A 23262-nucleotide genomic window follows, 5' to 3' on the forward strand; every position below is an offset into this window, starting at 1 on the left:
AGTTTTCATGTGCAGCAGCAAGCAAAAGTTAGTAATGTTGTCATACAATATTCAGTCCATACTCAGATCTGTCTTGCATGAAGCCTGTATTTGTTTCATAGATTAAATGTTTAACAAACTAACCTCTAGTAATTTTGGAGACACTGAGGCATTTGTTGGTGCTTTTGCCTTGGAACAGATGTCTGTTATGAGCAAATAATAGCAGTGAGCTGCTCTGCAGCTGGAAACTCGTACATAGCCCATCAGTTCCAATCTATGTTTCTCAGTTTGCCAGGAGTACTACACTAATTGATGTACCTATCACCTATAAGCAGTTCTGGCAAATGGGATCTGAAGATATATGTTGCAGTTTGTAAGCTGGTGAAATATTTACCAGTAAGATACTATTCTTCTGAGTTCCTGCTTCTCCCATTTGAATTCATCCATCAAGTACTTGGTGATAAACATCTGTATCATGTTTGTGGAACAAAGCTGCAAATTTACTTGCCTTTGCTGTTGTCACAATGCACAATAGTGAAAAGGAAATTTTAGTAAAAGTAAGCATGTCTTGGCTTTGCTCATGCAGCACTCCAGAAGCAGGCACAGGGAGCAGACCACCAGTGGGATCTCTTGGTCATAGAGAAGCTTTTATATGAACACAAATGCATGTTTAATTGGTTGAATGCTATAGCATTTTGCCCTGATGCCTTGTAGAAGTCACTCTTGCTGTAACCCCAAAGGCCTCACCCCATGTTTGTGTTGCTGAATCTAAACCCTAGCAGCAGATCCTTCACTGCCAGCTGTGAAAGCCTGGCAGGGCAAGGGGCAGGGATGTGAAGCATCCTTGTGCTGTCTTTGCACTACCATTTGTCTTGCCCTGCTCTGCAGTGTGTTCCCCTCTGTGCTCAGGGACTCGCCATTGTGTATTTTCGTAGAATGGGATGAGATTATGTCCCAAAGGCAGTTTTACATAGTGAAGGATTTTTAAATACTGTTTCCCTTTCTCATCACCAGAAAAAAAATTCTTCCTAAGTTTAAATATTTTCTTTTTGCCAAACCCTTTGGTTTCTCTTTTTACATCATTACAGTTCCCTGCCTGCCCCATCCCACCTTTTCCCATTCCTATCCCCCTTCTCCTCTTTCCCTTCAGTGTGTGGATTGTCGTACACATTCTTTTGCAGTTTCTTTGACAAACAGTATAATGCTTTTAACCTTTAATTTTTTAAAGTTTAAAGTGTAAAAGTTTCCCAAGTAAACCTGTACTTGGGAAGATCACTATGTGTGGGGCTGGGTCTGCCCCTAGAGCACAGCCAGCCTGGCTTAAAGGAAGGCAAATTAAACTCAGGACACAAACAGGCTCAGCACAAGTGCTGCCATGAGAATGAACAGTCAGCGGAAGCCCTGAGCAGGTGTTAAGGTTGGATTAGAAAGTGCCTGTTCCCGAGGAGAGGGCCTGGCTACGAAGGCTCTAAGGCTGAGACGGTCAGGTGAAAAGTGTGAGGAGGTTATGTGGGCAGGTGGAACATAATGAAAGGCTCCAAAGAGTAAACAGCTGGGTGCAACTAAATGCAGGTTCTAGAAGCACCTCTGGATGAGGTCAGAGCCATCAGCGGGAAGGTAGCTGCTGCCCAGCGCCCTGGAGAGCCGGGATCTTTCGGGATCCTTTGCTTAACTACAACACAGCCACGTTATCAGTGCCACCTCCACTTTCTTTCCACTCAGCCCTCCCCAGCTGAGGTGCTGTCACCTCCACAACACTCTCAACCCCAGCGGGTGCCTGCAGCCGTTGGACTGCCCGTGCTCCAGACCCTTTACTGGGCCTGCAGCGGGCGGGATGTGACCCTCCTGCTGATGGGCCTGGGCGCCCTGTGGAGCAGCGGTGTGTACGTGACCGGCTGCCCGTGGGCTATGGCCACTTGCCCAGGCGGTAAGGGCACGGTGGCCAGAAAGTATACTCGGATAAATTAGCAGTCAATAGATCAGATATTTGTTGGGAGATTAGTGGGATGAGTTGTTTTATTTATATACTACAAGTGAGGAGGGATTAGGGTGCTATTTGTAATGGCTACTGAGAGCAAGGAGAGCAAGTTTCAGAAGAGACACTGTGGACTGGTTGGAGGTTCTGAGGTAATCAGGAGAGCCAAGTTTCAATGCTCTGAAAAGGACAGGTTGTAGGGGTTGTAGGGCTGAGGGGAGCATGGAGTCCTGGGGATCCTATTGCCTGAGTGGCTTATCATTGCTCAATGGACCCAAAGCCAAAAGAGGATTTGTCTGCATTCAGGACATCTAATTTCTGCAACTGTGTTATCCAGAATTTCTACAGCAGTAGCCATGATAGCTGAGGTATGGCATGCATAGTATTTACAGAACGTTAAAAGCTGCCTGCTAGCTGGATCTTGTACTTCAGCCAGGTCATTGCTTCAATAACATCTTTAAACTTAATCATGCTGCTGATTTTCTTCTGCTTTTACGACGACTTTGGCAAAACACAAGGTGTTGTGATATTCCCTAAAATTTGTGGGAACTGGATTGTCCCCCCAGCCATTTTTTTTTCCCATGAAGTCCAGAGTTTGTGGGGGTCACAGACTGGGTAGTTTTCTTACAGCCTGAAATGAGCATTTGGTGTCACCCCATGCAGAAGTCACTTTATGAGATGGACAGGGAGGCAGTGTTTGGCTTCTGTGACCCTTACCCTCTTAGGAGCTTTATAAATCCATTCTAGAAAATGACAATGGATTCAGGGTTGAATGAGAAGCCCTTGCATAACATTCTTTGTCTTGATCGTCTTGGTGGGTGGTATCCTGCCAATGATGGCCAACTCAAAAAAACAGATGTTTGGAACATGGATGCATGACTGCTCTGGCAGGTATATGACAGGGTTGGGTGGCCATGCAGTTTGCTGGAGAAAGGATTTTTCTAGGCACTATCCTTTTGTATGTTGGGGGTCTGTGAAGTTTGTGGCTGGCAGAAGGTGCACAGCCCTCATTAGCACTGGAAAAATGTTTTCAGATGATGTTCAGGTGTTGATATTTCTTTTCTTCTACTTTTTATTTCTTTGGCTTTTGTGGAGCTTAGCTTGAGCAAACACATGGAGGTGTTCAAGGACTCAAGTGTCTGTATGGTATAAATCATAACTCTTAATTACAATAAGCATGAAAAATGTAGTGTTACCTGTGTAAGTGGGTGGAACAGGATGCCTATGTTTTGAAACCTGACAGCACAGCTTGGACTCTTGGCATGAATCTGATCTACATTCATAGAAACTTTACAGGAGTAGATACATGTCTTGCTTGACAGTTAATGTCAGATAGACACTATTCTCAGTTGGATTTTTTTACATTATTTGAGTAACTGATTTGCACCATCAGTTAATGGGTAGATACAATACTATTATTATTAAGTTGGTTCATTCAGATAAACCTCCAGGAAAGATGGACTTCCTTTATTTTCCCACAAATACACTTTCCATTAGGTGTGGTAAAAATTCTTGCTAGAAGTGAGAAGCCTGAGCTGATTTTCAGGATGTTAATGCAACATCTTTTTATTTCATTTGAAGCAGATTTAAAAAAAAAAAATTCTAGTAAATTCTGCTGTAAAAATCTTAATGTTAGCCTTTTAGTTCTTCATGTAATCCTTTTCAAATCAGATTAAACAAACACATTAACTCTAGCATTAGAAAAAATGGATAGCTGCAACACTGTCACATTCTTGTATTGGTGCACAAGTTTGTAACCTCTTAGAGTTGGAAAGATACCTGGTAATGTTTAAGTGCCCTTATCATTTTCTAATTCAGGAAAACTTACATTTGGTCATTCAAGTCAGATTTTCTAAAATTTATAATTATCCTCTCTTAATTATTCTCATTCAGTCATCCTATATCCACAGTGATATTTATCTAGCTCATGCATCTATTGCTATATGTTAAAATCTTCAATTTACATAGATGCTACTCAGATTGCAATACTTGTATCTAATTTTTTTTCTTTGATAAGCTTCAGAAATCCAGACAGTTGTAAAACAAAACCAGAAAATATTACTTTTAGAATCTCTGTTCAGTCACTCTGTGTCTCTTTTGAGTAACTGAGCAAGCAGTCAGATAAAGTTATTGAAACCTGGTACCATAGAAATGTTGAGCTTTCAGTAATTATCTCCCATTTCCATATAATTTCAAATGAGTTCTATGCATTTATCTAATGATACTAGTGAGCCATATTATAATTTGGATCATTAAACTGCCAAGGGCTTCATCACATCATGAAGTGGTTGGTATCTTTTATTCTATTTGACACACTGAAAGACAGTTTTCAAATCTTTAATGTCATTATGATCAAGTGTAGCTGCTTACTGCAGTGGACTCCCCAGCATCCTCTGTGCTTTATCAGCTGTGTCTAACTTTGATGTACTGTTCCCCTTGAAGATTATTCTGACATTTCCTCAGAACTATTAGAAGAGCACTCCTAGGCCATCCACATACTCTACTCCAAAACAATGAAAAATTAGGAGCAAAGGTAAAATAGATTATGCATTGGAAAAAGATTAGAATTCCCATATTTTTCATTGTACACCAGATGCATTCACTAAAAACAAATAGGCAAACCTCCATTGAAGAAAATTAATAATTTACACAGGGTGATTTTTTTGCTGGGAATTGATACTTGTTGCATCTTCCATAAAATGTAATATTGATTCACTTAGGATTAATATAGCGTTTGAAAGACAAAGTAAGCCTGATTACAATAAAGTCTTGTTTTGATTCTTTCTTAGCTCAGATAATATATATATTATAAGTCAGAAATGCATTTTCTCCAAACTGGCTTTGCTAATCGTCGCAATGTGAGTGTTTCAGAAACTACCCAGTGTGTTGGCAGTTTTGTTGTGTATGAAGATTTTTGGATTTTTACTGGTTAAGGAATAGCATAATTTTCCACTTCCTGAGCTACCAGTAGTTGCCTCATAACTTGTCTCAAATTTATAATTTATTAACAATCACAATCTTCACAGCTTAGTTTGTGATTTCTTAACTTTCTCAGGCTTCTGCAAAACATGTAGCAGACTCTACTTTTCTGTTCTCATTTGTATTTTGAAGTGATTAAAAGAGGGCAGCAACTCAGGTACTGTCCGGAGTGGGAACACGCTTGTATACTAATAACTGCATTTTATCATTCCTGTTTCCTGCTACTCCAAGCTTAATAATGTTTTAAGTGTTAATGAATCTCAGAAAGTCTAGACTCTGCAATGCTTCCTAGCTCTGTAGGATAGGGGGAGGTAGCAAAATTGCTCTAGAATTATCACATATCTTGGCAGTATGCAGGATGAAAGAAAGCAAGCCTGTATCTCTGCCCAGGAAAGCCTTGTGTGATCTGCCTTAAGTTCCCATGTTTCCATGTTTGATGGTATACAAATTCCAGCCTACCTCAAAGATCCAGATTTCCAGCTTTAGCACTCATGAAAATTTACTCACTGAGGCTCTTCTCTGGTATCAGAAGACTGTGCAAACAAGTGTACCTTAGAGGTGTAAATAAGACCTAGCAGATACAAGTTCAATGGATTGCAATTTTTCACTGCTAAGAATTGTGATTTGCATCATATTAATTTCCCTTCAGTTATCCAACCAGATATTGTTTCATGGCAATCGAGGCTTCCATACATTCAGCTTGGTGTCAGCAGTGTTGGTTTTGGTTATTAAAGAGTCATATGCTTTCACCATTATTTTCACTTTCTGTGTCTTTTTCTTTGTCGCTTCATTTACCTTGTCTCCTCTGTGGTGTTTTCTTTTTATCTGACAATTTGATTTCTCCTGGGATGGTTCCTTTTGAGAGTGAAAGGAAACATGAGATCATCAAGCTGGTACTTTATTTTTCCTTCATTGTATGTCCTCTATATTTTATCTTTATTTTAAATTATTTTTTTCTGTATTTTTATGACATGTCTGAAATCTTTGTACATTATTTGTTCAGTTACATATAAATGATCATGTGTTTGTATCACTGTATTGTATTTTACTTTTCTAAGAATAAATAAAGGTTTTTTTGGGAAAAAAAAATACAAGCACTGGCAAAACAATGCATTTTAATGCCATCTAGGAATTCAAACTAGTTTTGAACATAAGCAACGCAGAGAATTCATTTAAATAGCACTTTTAAAACAGCAAAGCCATGTTAGGAAGTGATCATCCCCGAATGCAAGGTTTAGTGTTTGAAGATAAAGTACAAGCTGGAGGAGTCAGTCAAAGCAAAAAAAATGTAAATGAGGAGTGTATATTATATGAATTGTCTTGTACAGCAGCTGCTAATAGCTGTGTTGGCTTCTTACATCAGTGAAGAAACAAGATTTTCTCCATAAAGGTGCCCAGCAGTGAAGCAGACACTCTGTACCATTTGGGCACAGACAGTGTGCTCATCCAGAATCCAATGAAATCGGTCAACTCTGGCTATTGATCTCAGATTTTAGTCAAAGCTGTAATGGATTTAATAGTGGCATGTCAGCCCCATGATTAGGGTCGCTGGACCCACACTTCTGCTACTCGAAGTAGTATTAAAGTGTTCACGCTTGCTTTCCACATACTTTCCTAGCTTCAAGTAAGAGATTTTTGTGTTTGGTTGTTTTCTGATCTCAGTCATACAAGAAAACCCTCTGGGTTGGTTTCTTAGGGATATAATCTGGTTTTATTCTGCATGAACCTTAAAGAGGAGTTAAAAAAAAAGCGAACAAAAATAAGCTGAAAAAAAAAAATGAATATAACTCTACAGGGAAGTCAGAAAGAAACAATTTATTTAATGTTCCAGTTTGGTAATGAATTTTAAGTACTTGCTTAAGTTGCATTACCTGTGCCAGACAACTTCTGTGGCTACTCATGTGCTTGGCAGGTCTTAGGTATTTTACTGAATTGGAGCCTTAATGTGTCAGATTCTTTTAGATTCTTCACACAGTATTTACAGAGCTAATGTTTGTGCATTTTATCTCAGCCTGCAGTGGTATTTTAAAGTTGATTTTTTGAGGGCATAATAAATGTTCACAATAACAAATCAGTAAAAAGTTAAAATAAAAAAAATATAAAATATGACTGTTTTCTCAATTCATTTTTTTTACACTTTTGTGATTAATAAAGTGCCTTAGGCCTTAATACAACTAAGCATTTAAATGTGGACATAAGACTAAGAGTTTGATCCTAATCTGACCCAGATCTCCAAACCACTTAATTTCAGTGATATAGGATCAAACTGAAGTTGCTTTGAAACAACAGCGTAAACTGGAAGTTACTGGTGCATTGAAGTGATTTGTTCAATACTGAACTTGTCTAAAATAGTCATAAAATGGTGTGGGTTGGAAGGGATCATAAAGATCATCTAGTTCCAACCTCCCTGCATGGGCAGGGACACTTCCCACTAGACCAGGTTGCTCCAAGCCTTATCCAGTTTGGAACACATCCAGAGAGGAGGCAGTCACAGCCTCTCTGGGCAGCGTGTTCCACTGTCTCATCATGCAAGCAATTTAAAACTGTAGATTTATATCTATATCTATAGATTTATGTCTGTATCTAACTGTATGAATAGATTTATAGATCTTTTTATCCATTTAAATATTTTTATAATATCTGAAACAACTTGTGCTCAATATTAGCAAAATATTAAATAATCAAAAGTACTAATACTGTTGGAATTCTAATTTAAAAAAAAAAATTTGATGGTTTTCTTTTGATTTTTTGTAAGTTCAGAACAATATTTATAAGCACACATGTAGAAAATAGATACTTGGGTTTATCCAACTATTTCTCCAGAAGCATTCAGTACCCAAGGTTTCACTTCTGAGAAACTAGTGGCCAGATTTTTTATTATGCTCAGTTACTTTTATGATTTTCTTGGCTATATCTTCTGTTGCATTGAAATGGTAGCTTGGGCAGTTTCCAAACTACAGCCCTGAATAGGGGTGCAGAAATGTTTTCAAGATTCAGGGTTCAATTAAAACATACATGGCTGATAGAAGTAAGAGTTCTATGGCTTTCACACAGCTGGAGTGGAAAGGAGAGAGATCTTAGAAGACAGCTTTTGCTGTGTCAAACATGTTGTTGAAGTAACTTCTCGTGTCTCGTTTGCCAAATCTCTCTTCTACTCCTGGCATAATAGGAAAAAATGGGAACTTGAGAGATTTGGACTTGACTAGGCTGGAATGGTGAAGAAGGCTGATGACAGAGCAATCTGTTATGCCTGGTGCTCCAGTAGAATAGATCTGACTGTTAAAGGGCAATATTGCTTTGCTCTGGGCTCAGCAGAGTGAAAATTTACATCCCCTAGGGGCTAGATAATAATTTAGGATTTAAATGCTGTGTTAAGAAGTGTAAAGAATCCATTAATTTTTAGTGAGTTTTGAAACAGAACCATTATGAATTTAATCTTTACTTAGTGAAAGAATAATTTGTTACCTCACAGGGTTATTTGAATCGTAGTTGAATTCTGAAAACACCACACTCTTCAGGGCTGTCCTTTCTGGCTGCAGGGGATAGAATTTGCTATTTCAAACCAGAGGTTTCTGAAGTAATAAGTATATCTTTGTTAAAGAGACTGAAATATTAATTACATTAGCCTCACTATATTGATACATTTTTTTCTCCCCACATCTTCTTTTCCTTTTCTGTCTGGAGATGGCCAATGATGTGAGGTTGGGCCTCAGAAGCATGGTGAGAATCTATGACAAACATATAGATAATTGGTTCATTGTTGAAAATGCCTGCACAGATGAATGCTTGCTAGTTTTCTCTTTATCCTTACCTCTCCCTGGAAGCCCCCTTGAACCTAACCTTGGTGTTGTTGGAAATGCCTGTCACTACAATACATGCAGTATGTGCACTGTAAAAGTTTCTCTATGTGCAAGTTCTCCTTTCTCCTAAAAGAATTCCTTTGTAGAGACGTTGGCATGGTCATCAGCCAGCATGCATTCAGTACTGCATTTTGCTGCTTGTGTTGAAAAATTGTTCTTTGCATTCCTGGACTATACTGTTTGGTTTTAATCTCATGAAAACTGTGGGAACATCTGTATAATGTGAACAAGTAATTTGTTTTACATTCATTTGTCATTTGATGTGTCATTTGTCATTACATTTTCTTTGTAGTCGTGGTAGCACCTTCTGATGCTTGTGAGCCAAGACTGGAAAGGATTGTAAAGCTGGGATATCTCAGGATGAGACTGAGCACCCCTTTCATATTGAGGAACAATGGGGATGCTATCACAGCATCTCACACTGGGGGTTTGGATCTGCAGTTGGTTGTGAGGACTAGCTGCTGTTTCTCTGTGATAGCACTTAGTTCCTGGGTTTGGTGAATGTGGGAGCAGATCATTTTGAGGGACCTGTCAGGCTGTCTGCTGTCACGTCATGTGCCATGTATGTCCCATTGGTACTGTGTCCTGCATATTTATTCACACAGTGCCGTAGCATGAAGGTCTGGTTGAAGAGAAATAAACTAAACACAGACAGATGTTTAGATGCTTGAAATGGGTATGCATCATCAGCTTCAGTGGCCTGGTGGGAGCTTATTGTCCAGTTCCTTTCTGGACAATGCTCACAGACACAGATTGTGCTACAGCACCACTGTCTTCTTGTGATTTCAGGCTAGATAAATCTAACCTGAGTGAAGGAGAGGGTAATGTGAGTATGGAAAGATATGAACTGCTTCATGAAGCTCTTTACTACTTATAGTAATTCTGTAGCAAGTCAATGCTAGTTCACTGCTCTCTAGGTCTTTGGTAGTAGTTTCTTCACTAATTAGAGATATTTTCTGTCTGTGGGTAGGTGGGAATAAACTTTGGCAATGCATTTGAAACAATTTTATGTCACGTTGACATCATCATTGTGGTGTTCTGTTATTTCTCACTTTTCTCAGGTTTACTTAGAAGAGAAAGAATCTTACTGCTACTTCATAAAAGAATTTCTGCTCTCAGGTGAAGGAGAGCTCCTCCTAATGAATAAGGTGGCCTCTTGTACATAATTTTTATGAAGTTTGGTTTCTTTGAAGATTGAATGAAATTAATAATGTATTGCAAACCTATTTTGTTTCTTCTTTCATTTGGGTAACACTCTGCTGGACCGCGACTGATCTCAGTCTCAATTCATTCTTCTAGTGGCTGTTTTATGGATTGTAGCTTAGTTAATTGCTAATTTAAAATACATGGTATAGTTTCCAATTAGGAGAGCACAAGCTTGATTGCAGAGTTGGACCTAACTGTGAAAGCAGTTTTTCTTTTAGACTCTTGAGGAGCATTTATACTTATTTTTAATAAGATACTGTTACGGTCAAATCAGCATCTAGCAGAGCACACTCAGAAACTACTCAGAAAATTTCGTGTAACATTAAGTGCTATTTGACTAGGTCATTTGCCTGTGTTAATTAATGACAGCAAACATAGATCATCATTACATCTGTTTACATGTCTGTCTTCATTTTGCTGCATTTACAACTGCAGAATCTCTAAAGTAATGAGTGTCACAAACTGAGTCATATTAAAAAGCAGTTATTTGTATTAATAGAACACCATAGTGTGTTTTCATTGTTTTGCAGTGCATATATTGCATATATCATCACTGCTTTTTCTACTCAAGAAAGCCAATTATGTTTGGTTTTGCCACTCTGTCATAGCCTCCTGGAATAAAATAAAATTACAGCTTTACATATGTAGTAGTTGTAGCTGAAAGCAGTGATAATAACCCTGGGTGAGTACAGAATTTTAAAATAATTTTACCAAAATGTACATATTCAGAGCTGCTGCTTCTTCAATTCTCCTTAACAAGCTAAATATTTCAGTCCATAATATCTGAAACCCCATGGACAAAAGTTGGTAGCTAGTTGGAGATGTGGGTTGACACTGAGCTAAAAAGAGAGAAGAATGGGGGTAACTGAGCACGGAAACCTTGCTGTGTCAGTTTTATTTCTCTGCTGTTTTTCAGTGATACGGTGTGTCCATCTGTGCATGGCAGTGTCTCAGAGGCTTCCTTGCTGCCTTCTGGGTATAGGTGTGCCTTCTGTCTGTGCCTCATGACTACTGATACTTGTATTTTAGCAAACCTGTGTGGGTTAAGAGGTTTCTTATATGGATGGTAGAGGGACCTGGTCAATTTTAGAAGAGGAAATGTCTGTCAGAGAATAGGCCTTGACTTAAATTTTGACCCCAATCTTAATCACAGAACTGCTTCATTTTTTTGGTATACATTCTTTCACAGTATGAAAATGTAGCATTAACATGTATGTCTTGGTTTAAAACTCCCATTGAAAGGTAATCCTTCATATTGACACCCAAGACAGAAGCAAACAAACATACAAAACAGGAATGCACCATGAGTGATGATTAAGACTACATTGTTTTAAAAGATCTCAGGCATGATTTTCTGCATAGCTCCTGAAGCTTATTAAGAAATGTATTGACAGGCTTTTAATACTTACGGTGTTCAGCATCTGATGGGGAGGTATAGACCCTGATAATCCCTCAGTGTGTGTATCTGCCTGTGTTGGTTTCATTTCTGATTTTTTAGCACTTGATACTTAGGGTCAGTTTCAGCATCAAATCTCTGCAGATACTGAGCCTTCATTTTTGGGCATTTGTCCCTTTTTGGTCTTACAGAAACTGCTTCATCAGCTTACAATATTTTTATCGCTTCAGGTGGCTTCTCCTGAACTTTGTGGTAACATGAGCAAAATCAAGAGTAAAAAGAAGAGGTCACATTATTGTATTTAGTGAAAATACTTTTCTCAAAAATTTTCCCTTTGGAAAATCCCAACCACTGCAAGCCTGGCAGCTTCACATTATTATCTTTGAATTAATTCTTTTTGAGTGATGTAGGTAATTTCTTGAAAACATCAGCCAGTTGTTCCTTTCCAATACTCAGTGAGATGTTTCTCAAACTTTATAACATTAACCAAACTCCAAACCTCCCAAGTAGTTTCATATTCTTTCAGTTGACTGCTCACAGACATTTATTAGAGCCCACTGTCAAAAGTCACAGAAAGTAAGCTACAAAAAAACCCCCAAAAAACCCAACTGGTTACTCTGTAAATCTTCCTGTCTGCATTTATCCTTCTGTCCACATGATAAGGCCAAACTTGCTTAGTCCTGAAAGGGAGTTGTAGTTTTTTGCAAGTGTGGTTGCACAGCATTAGTTGTTTCCAGATAATTCTGGTGAGCATCCTTCAGATCCGCACCAAGAGTTGCCCTGGTGTGCTCCTGCTGTCAGTCATAGACCATTGAACCTGTTGGGTCATGGTCAAGTGGTTGAGATATGTCAGAAACATGCCCTTCATTTGCCCACCTGGAACTCAAACTCACTAGGCGAGAAGGACAATTAAATTGGTATTTATGAGGAAGAGAATTTCCTGTCCAAAAGCAGTGGTTGCTTAGCTTCCACTTGAGGATAAAGCTTTTTTTATAATCCGTTCTCCTTGCATGTGGTAGTTTTTCCCCTACACTGATTAATTTCTTCAAATGATCTGTTTGGAATAAAACATTGATATTGAAAATAGAATTATGAGGGCAGCAAATGAAAGATATTTGATCTTTCTGGCTGCACAAGCATATACATTTATCCAACACAGCTATATAAGAAAAGTGAAGTTGAATTGGCATGAAACATGTGAGATGTGACATATATATAATATTAACTAAGTTTTGCATATTAAATACAAAAAAGAAAGAGAAGAAACCTTTGGTAGTATGTCTTTCACACTGAAGTATTAAGTTTGGAGCTCGTTCATTCATCTCTTAAAGAGAACTAACGAGAGCTCAGTGGAGCTAAAGCCAGGAACCTTTGTGAAGAGGTGAGGTTATCCCCTAGATGCCCTCCTTTGGATAAGGGTAATCTCTGCAAGAAAACCAGCACAGCAGCCTCCACTGTGGCTCCTGGTTTTATTATCCAGCTGCCAGGGCTGGTGCTTCAGCTATTCCATAGCTCCAAGCCTCACTTTATTAATTATTAATTTTTAATTATTAATTGTAATTCATTAATCTAGTCATAATGAAATGCAACAATAGAGAACAGTTACAGCATCATAAAGCTAGAAAATCTTTTGCAATGTTACCATTTCACATTTAAAGTGAAAAAGCTTCAGGAAATGGAAAAAAATGCAACCCAGCTAAGTGCTTGAACATTATAACAAATAGCTCATATTTAATGAGATATATAGAAATAAAGGAGAACACTGAATGATGAGGCAACAAAATGTAAGTTCTATGATTTGTTTTTTTCTGCTTTATTTAACCATTTTTCCATTTGCCCTGTTATTTTTCAATAACATGCTTTGTTCCTGAATTTTCCAGGAGAATGATGAAGTAAAAATAACATGAGGTTTACAGAAATTACAGATTCTGAAAGTTTGGCTCATCAAATGAAGCTATCCCAAAACCTTCAGTTCCAGAAATCTTTGGATTCAAGACAGTTTTCTAGGGGTGATGATCTTTCAATGGATTCTAGTATTTATCTTAGAGTTTTCATGAAGGATTTGAAAAACCGTTCATTCAGCATTAAGGTATTTTCATACAAAGCTTGACATTTAGTTGTTCAGTTGCTCTTCATCTAATAAGATGAAGAAAAAGGGAAGAATCTTTAAAACTGTTTTTAATGTTCTTCAGAAACAGAGTTGTTTTCCTTGACCTTTACAAATATTTTATTTTAACAACAAATAGAAGGAATACTGTGAACTTCTGGGCTCTTGGGAGCCTTTTAAAAGTTTTCTCTGATCTTAATAAGCCCAGAAATTTGTCCTTAATGCTGAAAAAGAGAGTTAAAAATAGGCAGATAAAATCCCTACCTCACCTCTTAAAAATCCCCAGCATTAACTTCTCTATTTACTTCTTACTCTGTAATAGATTAGTTGTGATATCTGTGTACAGAAATTGCATTTCTCTTTTTCTTGATGATGAAAACCTTAGCACAGCAAAACTGAAGATTATATTGTAAAACATAAGCAACTGGAAACCCACCATTTTCTGAAGAATGCTGCCCCAGGGCTGGACTTTACGAACAACTTGATTCTTAATAACCCCTCTGATCTGGACCAGGAGATGTCTGTTAAGAGCATCCCATCTGTGGCTCCTCATGCTTACATCTTAAAAGAGCTAAGCTAAATACATAACCAGGATTAATTCAGCTTTCAGATTTTATGTCCCTTTGTGCACAGATGCTCCAAATGAAGAACACACTTCAGTCACAAATATATTTTTCCTCTGCAAGCAGTTAATGTCTGTGCATTGCAAATATTGAAATCTATCTTTCCCTCTGGCTTGGCTAGTTATCCCAGTCAAATCATATTTGTTCCTTTAGCAAAACAGTATGGAGTTCCATTAAAAAAAATGAACACAAAGAAAATGTTGATCTATGTTTTTGCTTGAAATGACGTGAGGAAAGCTCATGAAGATTTCTCTAAAGAAAAATTTATTTTAGAGTTTGCTCAGTTCTAACTAATCTGAGTTATCTAGTTTTTTTCTTATTTTGTAGGGGCTTCCCAAAATATGGGTCCCAGATAACTTCAGTCTCAGTAGTATATGGTACCTGAAGAAGCATTATATAATGGGCTTCTGGGAATTAACTTCCTCAGACGTGCATATCATCATGTGCAGCAGCAGCTGATGTTTATGGATAAGCAGAACTTTACAGCAGGCTTTTGTTGACAGCCCACAGCCAGGTGTCTCTGCAAAGGGAAACCTGCCTGGGCAGGTAAAGCTCAATGGAGGATAATCTAGAACTTTTCTCACACTTGTCCCCAGTCTACAATTTTACTTCTAGAAAAATAAATACTTAAAATTATGAACTAAATCCGTGTAATCCTCTGGCTGCTATACTGCAAATCCTTAATTTACCCAGGTGCAGAGTTTATGAAAGAACCTTAGTGTTACTGTCAGCATGGGGCATTGTCTGACTCATGGAATGAAGAGCAGGTACGGCAAAAGGAATTAAAGCAGCTACAGTGGGTATCTGATCATCTATTGTGTGGTCCCTTTTTGCTGCGAGTTTATTTTTTATTTATTTTCCATTGATTTTCTCTCACTCAAAAAGTATCTCACTAGAGGCTAAGAAAGGAGTATTTTTTAAAATGCAGATTGTTGCTCAGGTGAACAAGTTGATATTCCCTGGATTCCTGGAAGCTTCACTGGGTGTTTGGTGGATTTGTGATGTAATTGAAATAGGAATGAATTTTCTACTGATTAGAAAATGAGGTGCAATGTGCAGCTCAGTCCTATAATTACTGTGAAACTGTACTTCAGATGAAATCATTAGGGATTTATCCTAAGCTAGGGACAGAGATTTGGGTTCATCATCATGTAACATGAAGTCATTTCTAAATCCATGCAGAGATCATGGTTCTTGAGTAATATAAAGTGGTGCTAAATCACAAGACTGGAATCTAATCTGTAATTGACATTGACTGGAATCAAGGGTTTTGGGGCTGACTTGATCGTCAGTTTACAGATGAAAGCAAAGTTGCATAGTAATGGATACCATTGGAATAATCTCATAATTCTCTGTTTTCTACCTGTACACCAGTGCCACAAGTTCATAAAGAGTGGCACCTTATACTTCTCTGTTCCATGAGCCCATTTCTTTTAAATGAATCAGAGCATCTGTAATGCTACTGGTGTTCCGTTTAATGAACTAAACATACATTGATCTGTGGGCAAATGAGGATTACTAGGACACAAAAGTTTCAGGTAGTCCTGTTACCTAGGCTAGGATTCTGCTTGCTGCCCAGGGAATTCTGTCAGACCAGGGAATTTCTCTAGTTCCAGGATTGCTGAGCTTTTATAGATGCTAGTCTGCTGTGTGATACACATGCATCAAATAGCTACAATTGCAGATCATGGCTGTGCTTTCTGAAATATAGAGAAATGATATAATAACTACCTTTTTATTCAAAATACTATGCTAGCTATTAAAATTCAGTCGTACAGCACCCCAGGTGGTTGCCTTTGCCCTGCAAGTTTTGTTGCTTTCCAATTTAAGCATCTCAAATACAGTCTATTGAAGGTCTTTGCTTCTTCAAGTTTTTAAAGACCCCTGTGTTGGCTGTATTTCCTCCTGGAAGCTAAAATACATTGAGCAAGTGGTGCTGGAACTCCTGTCAGGATACCATGCTGGGTCACTTGACCAGTGCATGCTCAGAAGATGGTGATGCGTTTTCTAAAGACCAGCATTGCTTTGCCATAGATGTAAATTTTTACTAGATAACGTGTCAAGATGACAGTTTGTGTAGTTGCTCATGCAACTGCTTAAACACGAATGAGCCATCCACTCCCCAGGGCTCCCAGACTAGGTCTCTCTAAGTGCTGTTCCAGTAGGTCAGTAGTCTGTGCTATTGAAGGCACCCAGGACTACCTGTTGGGAAGACTTCTTCACCTCCACAACCCCTGGCCTATAGACTTTGGCACATGAAACAACAGGAGTCAGTGAGGCTGTGTACAGTGTTTTACTGACATATTCCTTAGTAAATATACTGCAGCTAGATGGGACAGTGATGAGCTGTCTTGAGATTACAAGGTGGCTGGCTACTCACCAGAATCTGGAGTCCCAGCTTTCTTGTTTACCTGCTGCTTTTTTCTAGCCTTGTGCAAGGTCAGCTAAGGGCTTGTGGGATGTGCTGGTCCCTGGTGCCAGCTCTTGTTAGCTGAACCAGAGCCATCAGTTTACCTCTAAAGAGGAAGGGATTGACAGCATCATGGGCTGGTTGAAATTGAGCTGGTGCCTCGTTCAGCATGTGTTTCACAGCTGGATATACTGGGCAGACCTTGAGGTTTTGTAGAGGCTCACATTAAATCGGAGTGATGTAATGAGTGAACAGCAACTTCTGTCACACAGGGGGAGTGGAAAGGGTGCAGATAGCATTGGGGACTGTGTTTGAATTGATTATTTTGGTTTCTTCCTCACCAGGACAAAGAAGTGAACCTGGAGCAGGTCCACAGACGCATGAACAGTTTAATTGATGAAGACATAGCCCACAAGCAAATCTCTCCAGCGTCCATCGAGATCTCAGCCTTGGAGATCGGTGGCATGCAGCCAACTCAGACCCTGGAGCCGGTACGCGAATACCAGAACACGCAACTGTCTGTCACCACCTTTTTACCTGAACAAACAACTCATGGTGCTAGCAGGACACTCACAGCTGCCTCTGGCAGCAACCTGCCGCTGCCCCTGAGCAGCTCAGCCACCATGCCCTCCATACAGTGTAAACATAGATCGCCAAATGGAGGACTATTTCGTCAGAGTCCTGTGAAAACCCCAATCCCAATGTCATTTCAGTCTGTGCCGGGGGGAGTCATTCCAGAAGCAATGGAGCCCTCACATGGAACGTCCATATGATGAAAGACAAACAGTGAAACAACCAGCAGAGCTTTTTAATACAAAAATTTAAAAGAAACAAAACAAACAAACAAAAAAACCCAAATAACAACAACAAAAACCACAAAAAACAAACTCTTACCTTTTTCCTGTATATATCTGTAAATAATGAAAGAATGAAGTGGGGTAAAAGTGTATTTTGAATATTCCCAATTTTCAAAATCAGTAAAAAAAAAACAAAACAAAAAAAAACACAAAACAAAAATGTATGAATGACTTTGTAAATTTTGTTCTATATGAATAAAAAGGCAAATTACTTGTGATCGTTCTCAAGTGCCAAAGAAGACCAGTTACTGGGACTAAGGGCCGTGGATTTCAATACATACTCTCTTACTATTTTTTTTTAATTATTAAGATTAAAAAATTATTAGTTTCTTGCTAGAAACAGTTCTACCATACTCATACATCTTTCCACAGAACCCGATTTTATAGTCAAAGTGGCAATTCAGTCAGAGACTTTAACAGCTGGTATCAGCATAGCAGTAACAAAAGTCTAAAATGTGAATTATAGCTAAAATCTGATAAACAATAAAGAGTAAAAAAAAAATAAAAGAGGATAGTTTCCTTACCACACAGTTTCTAAGTTTAAGCACAGGCTTATTGAATTGTGCTTTTGTGTCTGCTGCTCTGTGTGGCTCTTTTTATTTAATCTGTGTTTTGTTATATATATAATATATATATATGTTATATATATGACATGTATATTATATATCTAATTGCTTTGATAACAAGTGTCAGGTTAAGGGGAAAGCTTTTCAAAAAAAGTGATGAGCTCTTTTTGTCTTGTGTACATGAATGCAAATGGGGAGGAACCAATGGCTGAAAGGAATGAGAGAAGGAAGAGTTTTAGTGACATTGCAGTGACTGAGCCCCCTGGTGCCATCTTTTTCTTTTCAGATATCAAGGAACTTGCTGCATAATGGATGCAACCTGCTCTGTTCGAGTCATATACCTGAATGACAGGGCTAAGCTCATGACTAAAAGCACAGCTCAGCTTTTTTTTGCATTAATTTTGTAAGGAGAAACTTTTTAATGGCCATGTCTATAATTTTTTGGAAAACAAATGGCTGTAAAATGCCTTTTTTTTTTTTTTTTTTCTTTTTCTGTGAAACACAATCAGAGTAAAAAGAGCAGCATATCAAGTGGATTTAATGTCTTGTTCTGCAAATGCTACCAGTGAAATTTCATTTGACACAAAAAAAAAAAAAAAAAAAAGCAAAGCAAAACAAGTGGTTTCCTTCCCAAAGAGTAGTTTAAATGTGCAAGACAACTGACCCCTGACCCCCTGCACGCTGTTGCTAACCGACCATCCCTGTCTTTCAGAAATGGCATAATTTAGTGTCTGCTCCACAGTAACCATCTAGCTAGGTTGTAATTGCCCTTTGTAGCTGAATTTCCCCCTTTCCTAGACCACTGCTATTGGAAGGGTCTTTAGATCTCAGTGCAGCAAAATCACTGCCTGCATTAATGTGAAAAATTGTGTTTGAACAGGGATAAAAATGCATTCACATCACAAGAAGGTCACCAGGCAATCTGGGTCAGCCTTTTGGGTAAACATTCCATCGACTGCTCCTAATTTGATTTGCATAATTACACAACAGGTATATTTATGGGATGATACAAGTCCCCAAATTTTTACCTTGTGAGTTTAAGCTGTAGGGAGGAAAAGTCAAACCATGTTACAAAACAAGCTAATGGAAGAGCATATTCAGCATACTAGTTTTTAAATGAGGAATATTGATGGTGAGCTTGCAGAAGGAGTACTCTTGCAGGGATTCATTTGTCTCTGTTGTGAAGCTTTTTCCTTGTGAAGACAGTACAATTTTGCAGCTTGGCACAAATTGCATTGTTTGCTTCAAATTAATTAAAAATGAATAATGCTTCAGTCAGCTGACTAGATTTATCCTATTTAGAGACTTGGCCCACACAAGCTCCAAATTTTTTTCCTTCTTTCTTTTTCCTTCCTTTCCTTCTTGTTGTTATTTTAACAAACCTATGACGATCAAGAAAAAATACACGTTTCTCCCCCTGATTTTTCCTCACCTTCCATTAATATAGGAATTACTTATGGCATAAATAACTGCACAGAGAGACTATGCACACCTAGGTATTTGTAAAGACTCCTTGGTGAAAGCGTGCAATGACTTATATTGGCAAAATCCCTCCTTTTTATTACCAATTAAAGATTTTAGCTGCTGCAGAAGAACTTACTCCACAGGAGGTGAAAGGAGATGTTTGTGTAACTACAGGGGTACAATCTTTAAGATGGAGCAGGTATTCCCTCCCCAGTGTGCATGAGAGTGGAGGCCCTCCATAGCCTCATCCTGAGCATCCTCCAGAGCACAGGTGAGTGAACAGCTCACTGGGGCTTTGTGGCAGCACGAGGCACTTACCCAGCCATATCCTCCCTGAAGAGCCATGGCGAGGTACCGTGTATGGCAGCGTAGCCACTGCTGCCAGCTCTGCACCAGTGTTGCAGGAAACAAGAAAACAAGGTTGCCCAAGCTGTTCCCTTGCCATTTCCCCACAAATCCCACTGTTTATTTGCTGTTGCAAGGCTCAGAGAACTGAAACTCTCCTCTACTGAGGCACCATAGCTTTCACAAAACATATTAGATCTTTTCCAAATTACAGTCTCAACCGCTGTACTGAGAAATTTAAAATGAACTGAATTTGTGGAATAAATCATGGATACAATATATTTTGAAGATGAACTTTGACATTCTCTGTGTTATTATATTTTGGTGATTAACATTTCCCGTATTCAGTGTTCTCCTCCTAGCTTAGTCTTGCCACTTGCTGTAAAGTTTGGAAGACTGGTTTAACTTATAAACAGTGTTGCAGCTCACTGATTCATATGCTTAGAACATGACTTGCCTCTTTGAATGCTCTGTAGGATTATATCTGAGATAATCAGGTTCTCAAAGAATCACACCACGCCATCTTCTTTCAGAAAAGTATTTAAGCATGTGTAAAAGCAGCTGCTTTATGCACAGGTTGAAGTGCTTTGCTGATTAATGATGGAGTTAAAATGCACGTCTCAAAATAAATATATGGCTAATTTTAAGCAGGTGAGAGAGCTCACCGAACTCCCTGGGACTATTCAGATGCTTAAAGTCAAGCCTTCTGTGTGCTTTGCTGCACAAGGTTCTGTACTGTAAAAGCAGGAATCCAAAATGGACCTGTTGCTGTCTAGTAATTGTTTATAAAAAAAATTTAACAAGTCATAGCTTGACCCTGTCAACTATGACAGGAAGCTGTTAAATCTTTCATGTGGTGGTGATTTGGTTTTAGATTAAGCAAATCACAAGGTTCTCCTTGAACATAAACAATGTTTCTTTCCCCATAATATTCCATTTTCAAAGTAAATGAAGAATGTATGATTTTCATACTCTGTCTCCTGTTTTATATTTTTATCTCCATTTTGACAGATCAAAGCATCCACCACACACCCATGCATATATATATATACATGCGCAGTTACTCAGAGAAGAAGTGAGAAATAAAATTTCCATGTGATGCAAATGAACATAAGCTCCAAGCTCTCCTAGAGCTGTGCTCATTTACACCACCTGCAGATTTGACCCTCTGCTATCAATATCTGGCAAGTTCAAGTAGAAAAAACCTGAAGTTCCTGAAAACTTCAAACACCAAACTGTGCCCTCGATTTTCAGCAGAACTTCCTCTCCGAGTGTGCTTGAAAAAGAGAATAATGTATGATCCCAAATATTCCTACTCCTCCAGGATGTTTACATTGCAAAGGTGGTTGTACATGAAATGGAAATTGAGTGCCTATACCTTCCTTTTATCATGCTCTTTTGATGATGAACTTCTGCGAAAGTGACATCTGTGGCACAGCACTTACAGTGTGTCTTGTTCTGTTGATTCATTAGTTTAGAAATTACTTCATTTTCATACTAAGATGTGACTCTGTTTCTTCTATGTCCTTGCAATCCATGGGCAATCTACTTGCAATCTGAAGAATGCATTGCTCTTATTTCTTAGTATGTCATGTTTTCCTATTGCAATGGAAAAAAAAGAGTAAATGTGCTTTTTATTTCAGAATTGAAACTTGATAGAATGTTTTTATGCTGAGTTACAACACCTGTGCAATATTTGTCTTGCAAAGTGAAATTCCCAATATCTGCCTTGCTTTGATAACCATTGCTGCACTGTAGATGAAGTCTCAGCAAAACAACTCAATTTCTCTTAGTCTGCTGATGGAATAAAACAGTTAAACCTGGGTTCTCACCTGTGTAAATCAGCATTGCTCCAGTGAGAGGGTCAACCATGCCAAGTTTCAGTAGGTAAGGATATGGCTCTTAATACTGGGTTTGAGAGCACTCCTTCCTGTAAACCTGTGTCTCAAAACTCAGAGAGAGAAATGTTTATTACTTTTTTGAGCACTTTTTTGATGTGAATTTGAGTTTAAATTGTATGTCAAAATAGCTTGGAGAATGAAAAACTGTTCAAGTTTAGCTCTACCTCTAATCTAAGGCTAAAAGCTGTTGGCTTGGTGGCAAGTGCAGCATTCATTTTGGGGGAATTATTTTATTCCATTTTAATTTTTTATTTTATTTTATTTTCCTTTGTTGACTTGAGCTTACTTTGTGAGCAGCTAAAGAATGAGATAGATCTAAACCCAACATATTTAGGGGGCCCTGATGGAAATTTCCCAAAGAATCCACATCCTTTGGTAGTCCTGGAAAAAGCAAGAACAAAGAAGAAAACCCTGAAGAGAAGAAAAATTAAAGGTAAAAATTAACATGTGGTGATGCAGGAAGGAGAAAAGGGTGGTTGCATCTCATGTGTTCAGCAAAAGCTGTATTACTTGCATGAGGAACCTAGATTCCATCATGCAAGCAGTTCCCTCAGTTAATTATTATTTTTTCTTAGTTTTTATGTAACAAATAAAACCAACATTTGTTCTGTCAGAAACAGTTATTTAAGAATTGGAATTATTGGCTTGATGATGCCAGTTTTTTGGCTTGATTCACACTCAGCTGGGGAAAATCAGCTTCAATCAGTGATTTGCACCTAAACCAGCTGTGGGCTGTTTGCTGGGTAACCTCCCAGTGGCTCTTCAAGGCTGCAGCTGGGAAAAATCAGGCTCACTCAGCTACCCGTAAACCTCAAGCTTTTCTGATTTGGTGGAAGGAGTAAGGTTTAGCAGTGTTGGCTGCTTGTTTCTCTTGCTTCTTGGACAAGGATGTTGCTTTGTATTTGTCTTGAAGAGCTGCAGCACAGAAGTGTGGTTCTTTCAAAGCTTCAAGGTAACGTGAGCAAGTAATGTGTAAGGCTTTAGTCTTTTGCTAAATTTTATTTTCTCTAAGGTTTACTGTCACACTTATTTGGATTTTTTTTAACTGCATGTTTACAAGCTACTACTCTTTGCTTTCTTTTTTTTTTTTTTTTTTTTTCTCCTCTATAAATTGGTAACAGCTTGAACAGAAATCTGTTATCAGCTTCATGTCATGCTGTAATGGAGCATTACCATAAAGAAACTGATTTGTCTTTTAAAATTATCTATCTGGTAAGTCTTACTGGAAAATGTTTCATTTCTTGGTAACTGTTCTTTTGTTCCTGTAGTTTTGAGGGTGAAAAGGCTTTTTTTGGTTTCTATGACGTAAGTACTAGCAGTTGTAGAAAGACACAGGTATGAAAAGTAACAGAACAGGGAAAAAACTAGCACAAAATAGAAAAAAAAATATTTGCAGACCTTGCTAAAGCTTCAGCTGCTTGTGTGATGGGCTGGAACAGCAAATGATTTTTGTACAATACATAATTACATGTGACTGCCTCTACTATAAAAATAACACAAAAAGTTTCTAAATAAGAAACTAGGAATCAGAGGTTAGTATACCCCCAAGTTGCTTTCAAGATAGAGAGTGCTTTTTAAAATTATTATTAATTTT

General features: G+C 38.3%; 1 protein-coding gene across 1 annotated transcript in view; it reads left to right on the plus strand.

Moving 5' to 3' along the window:
- Positions 1-17308, plus strand: part of GRID1 (glutamate ionotropic receptor delta type subunit 1) — a 500726-nt gene extending 483418 nt beyond the window's left edge. The window contains exon 16 of the mRNA XM_030453329.1: positions 16880-17308. Coding sequence (XP_030309189.1) covers positions 16880-17308 — 429 coding nt within the window. The remainder of the gene's footprint in view (positions 1-16879) is intronic.
- Positions 17309-23262: the final 5954 nt, after the last annotated feature.

This window comes from Calypte anna, chromosome 6 (assembly GCF_003957555.1).
Source record: "Calypte anna isolate BGI_N300 chromosome 6, bCalAnn1_v1.p, whole genome shotgun sequence".
NCBI lineage: Eukaryota > Metazoa > Chordata > Aves > Apodiformes > Trochilidae > Calypte > Calypte anna.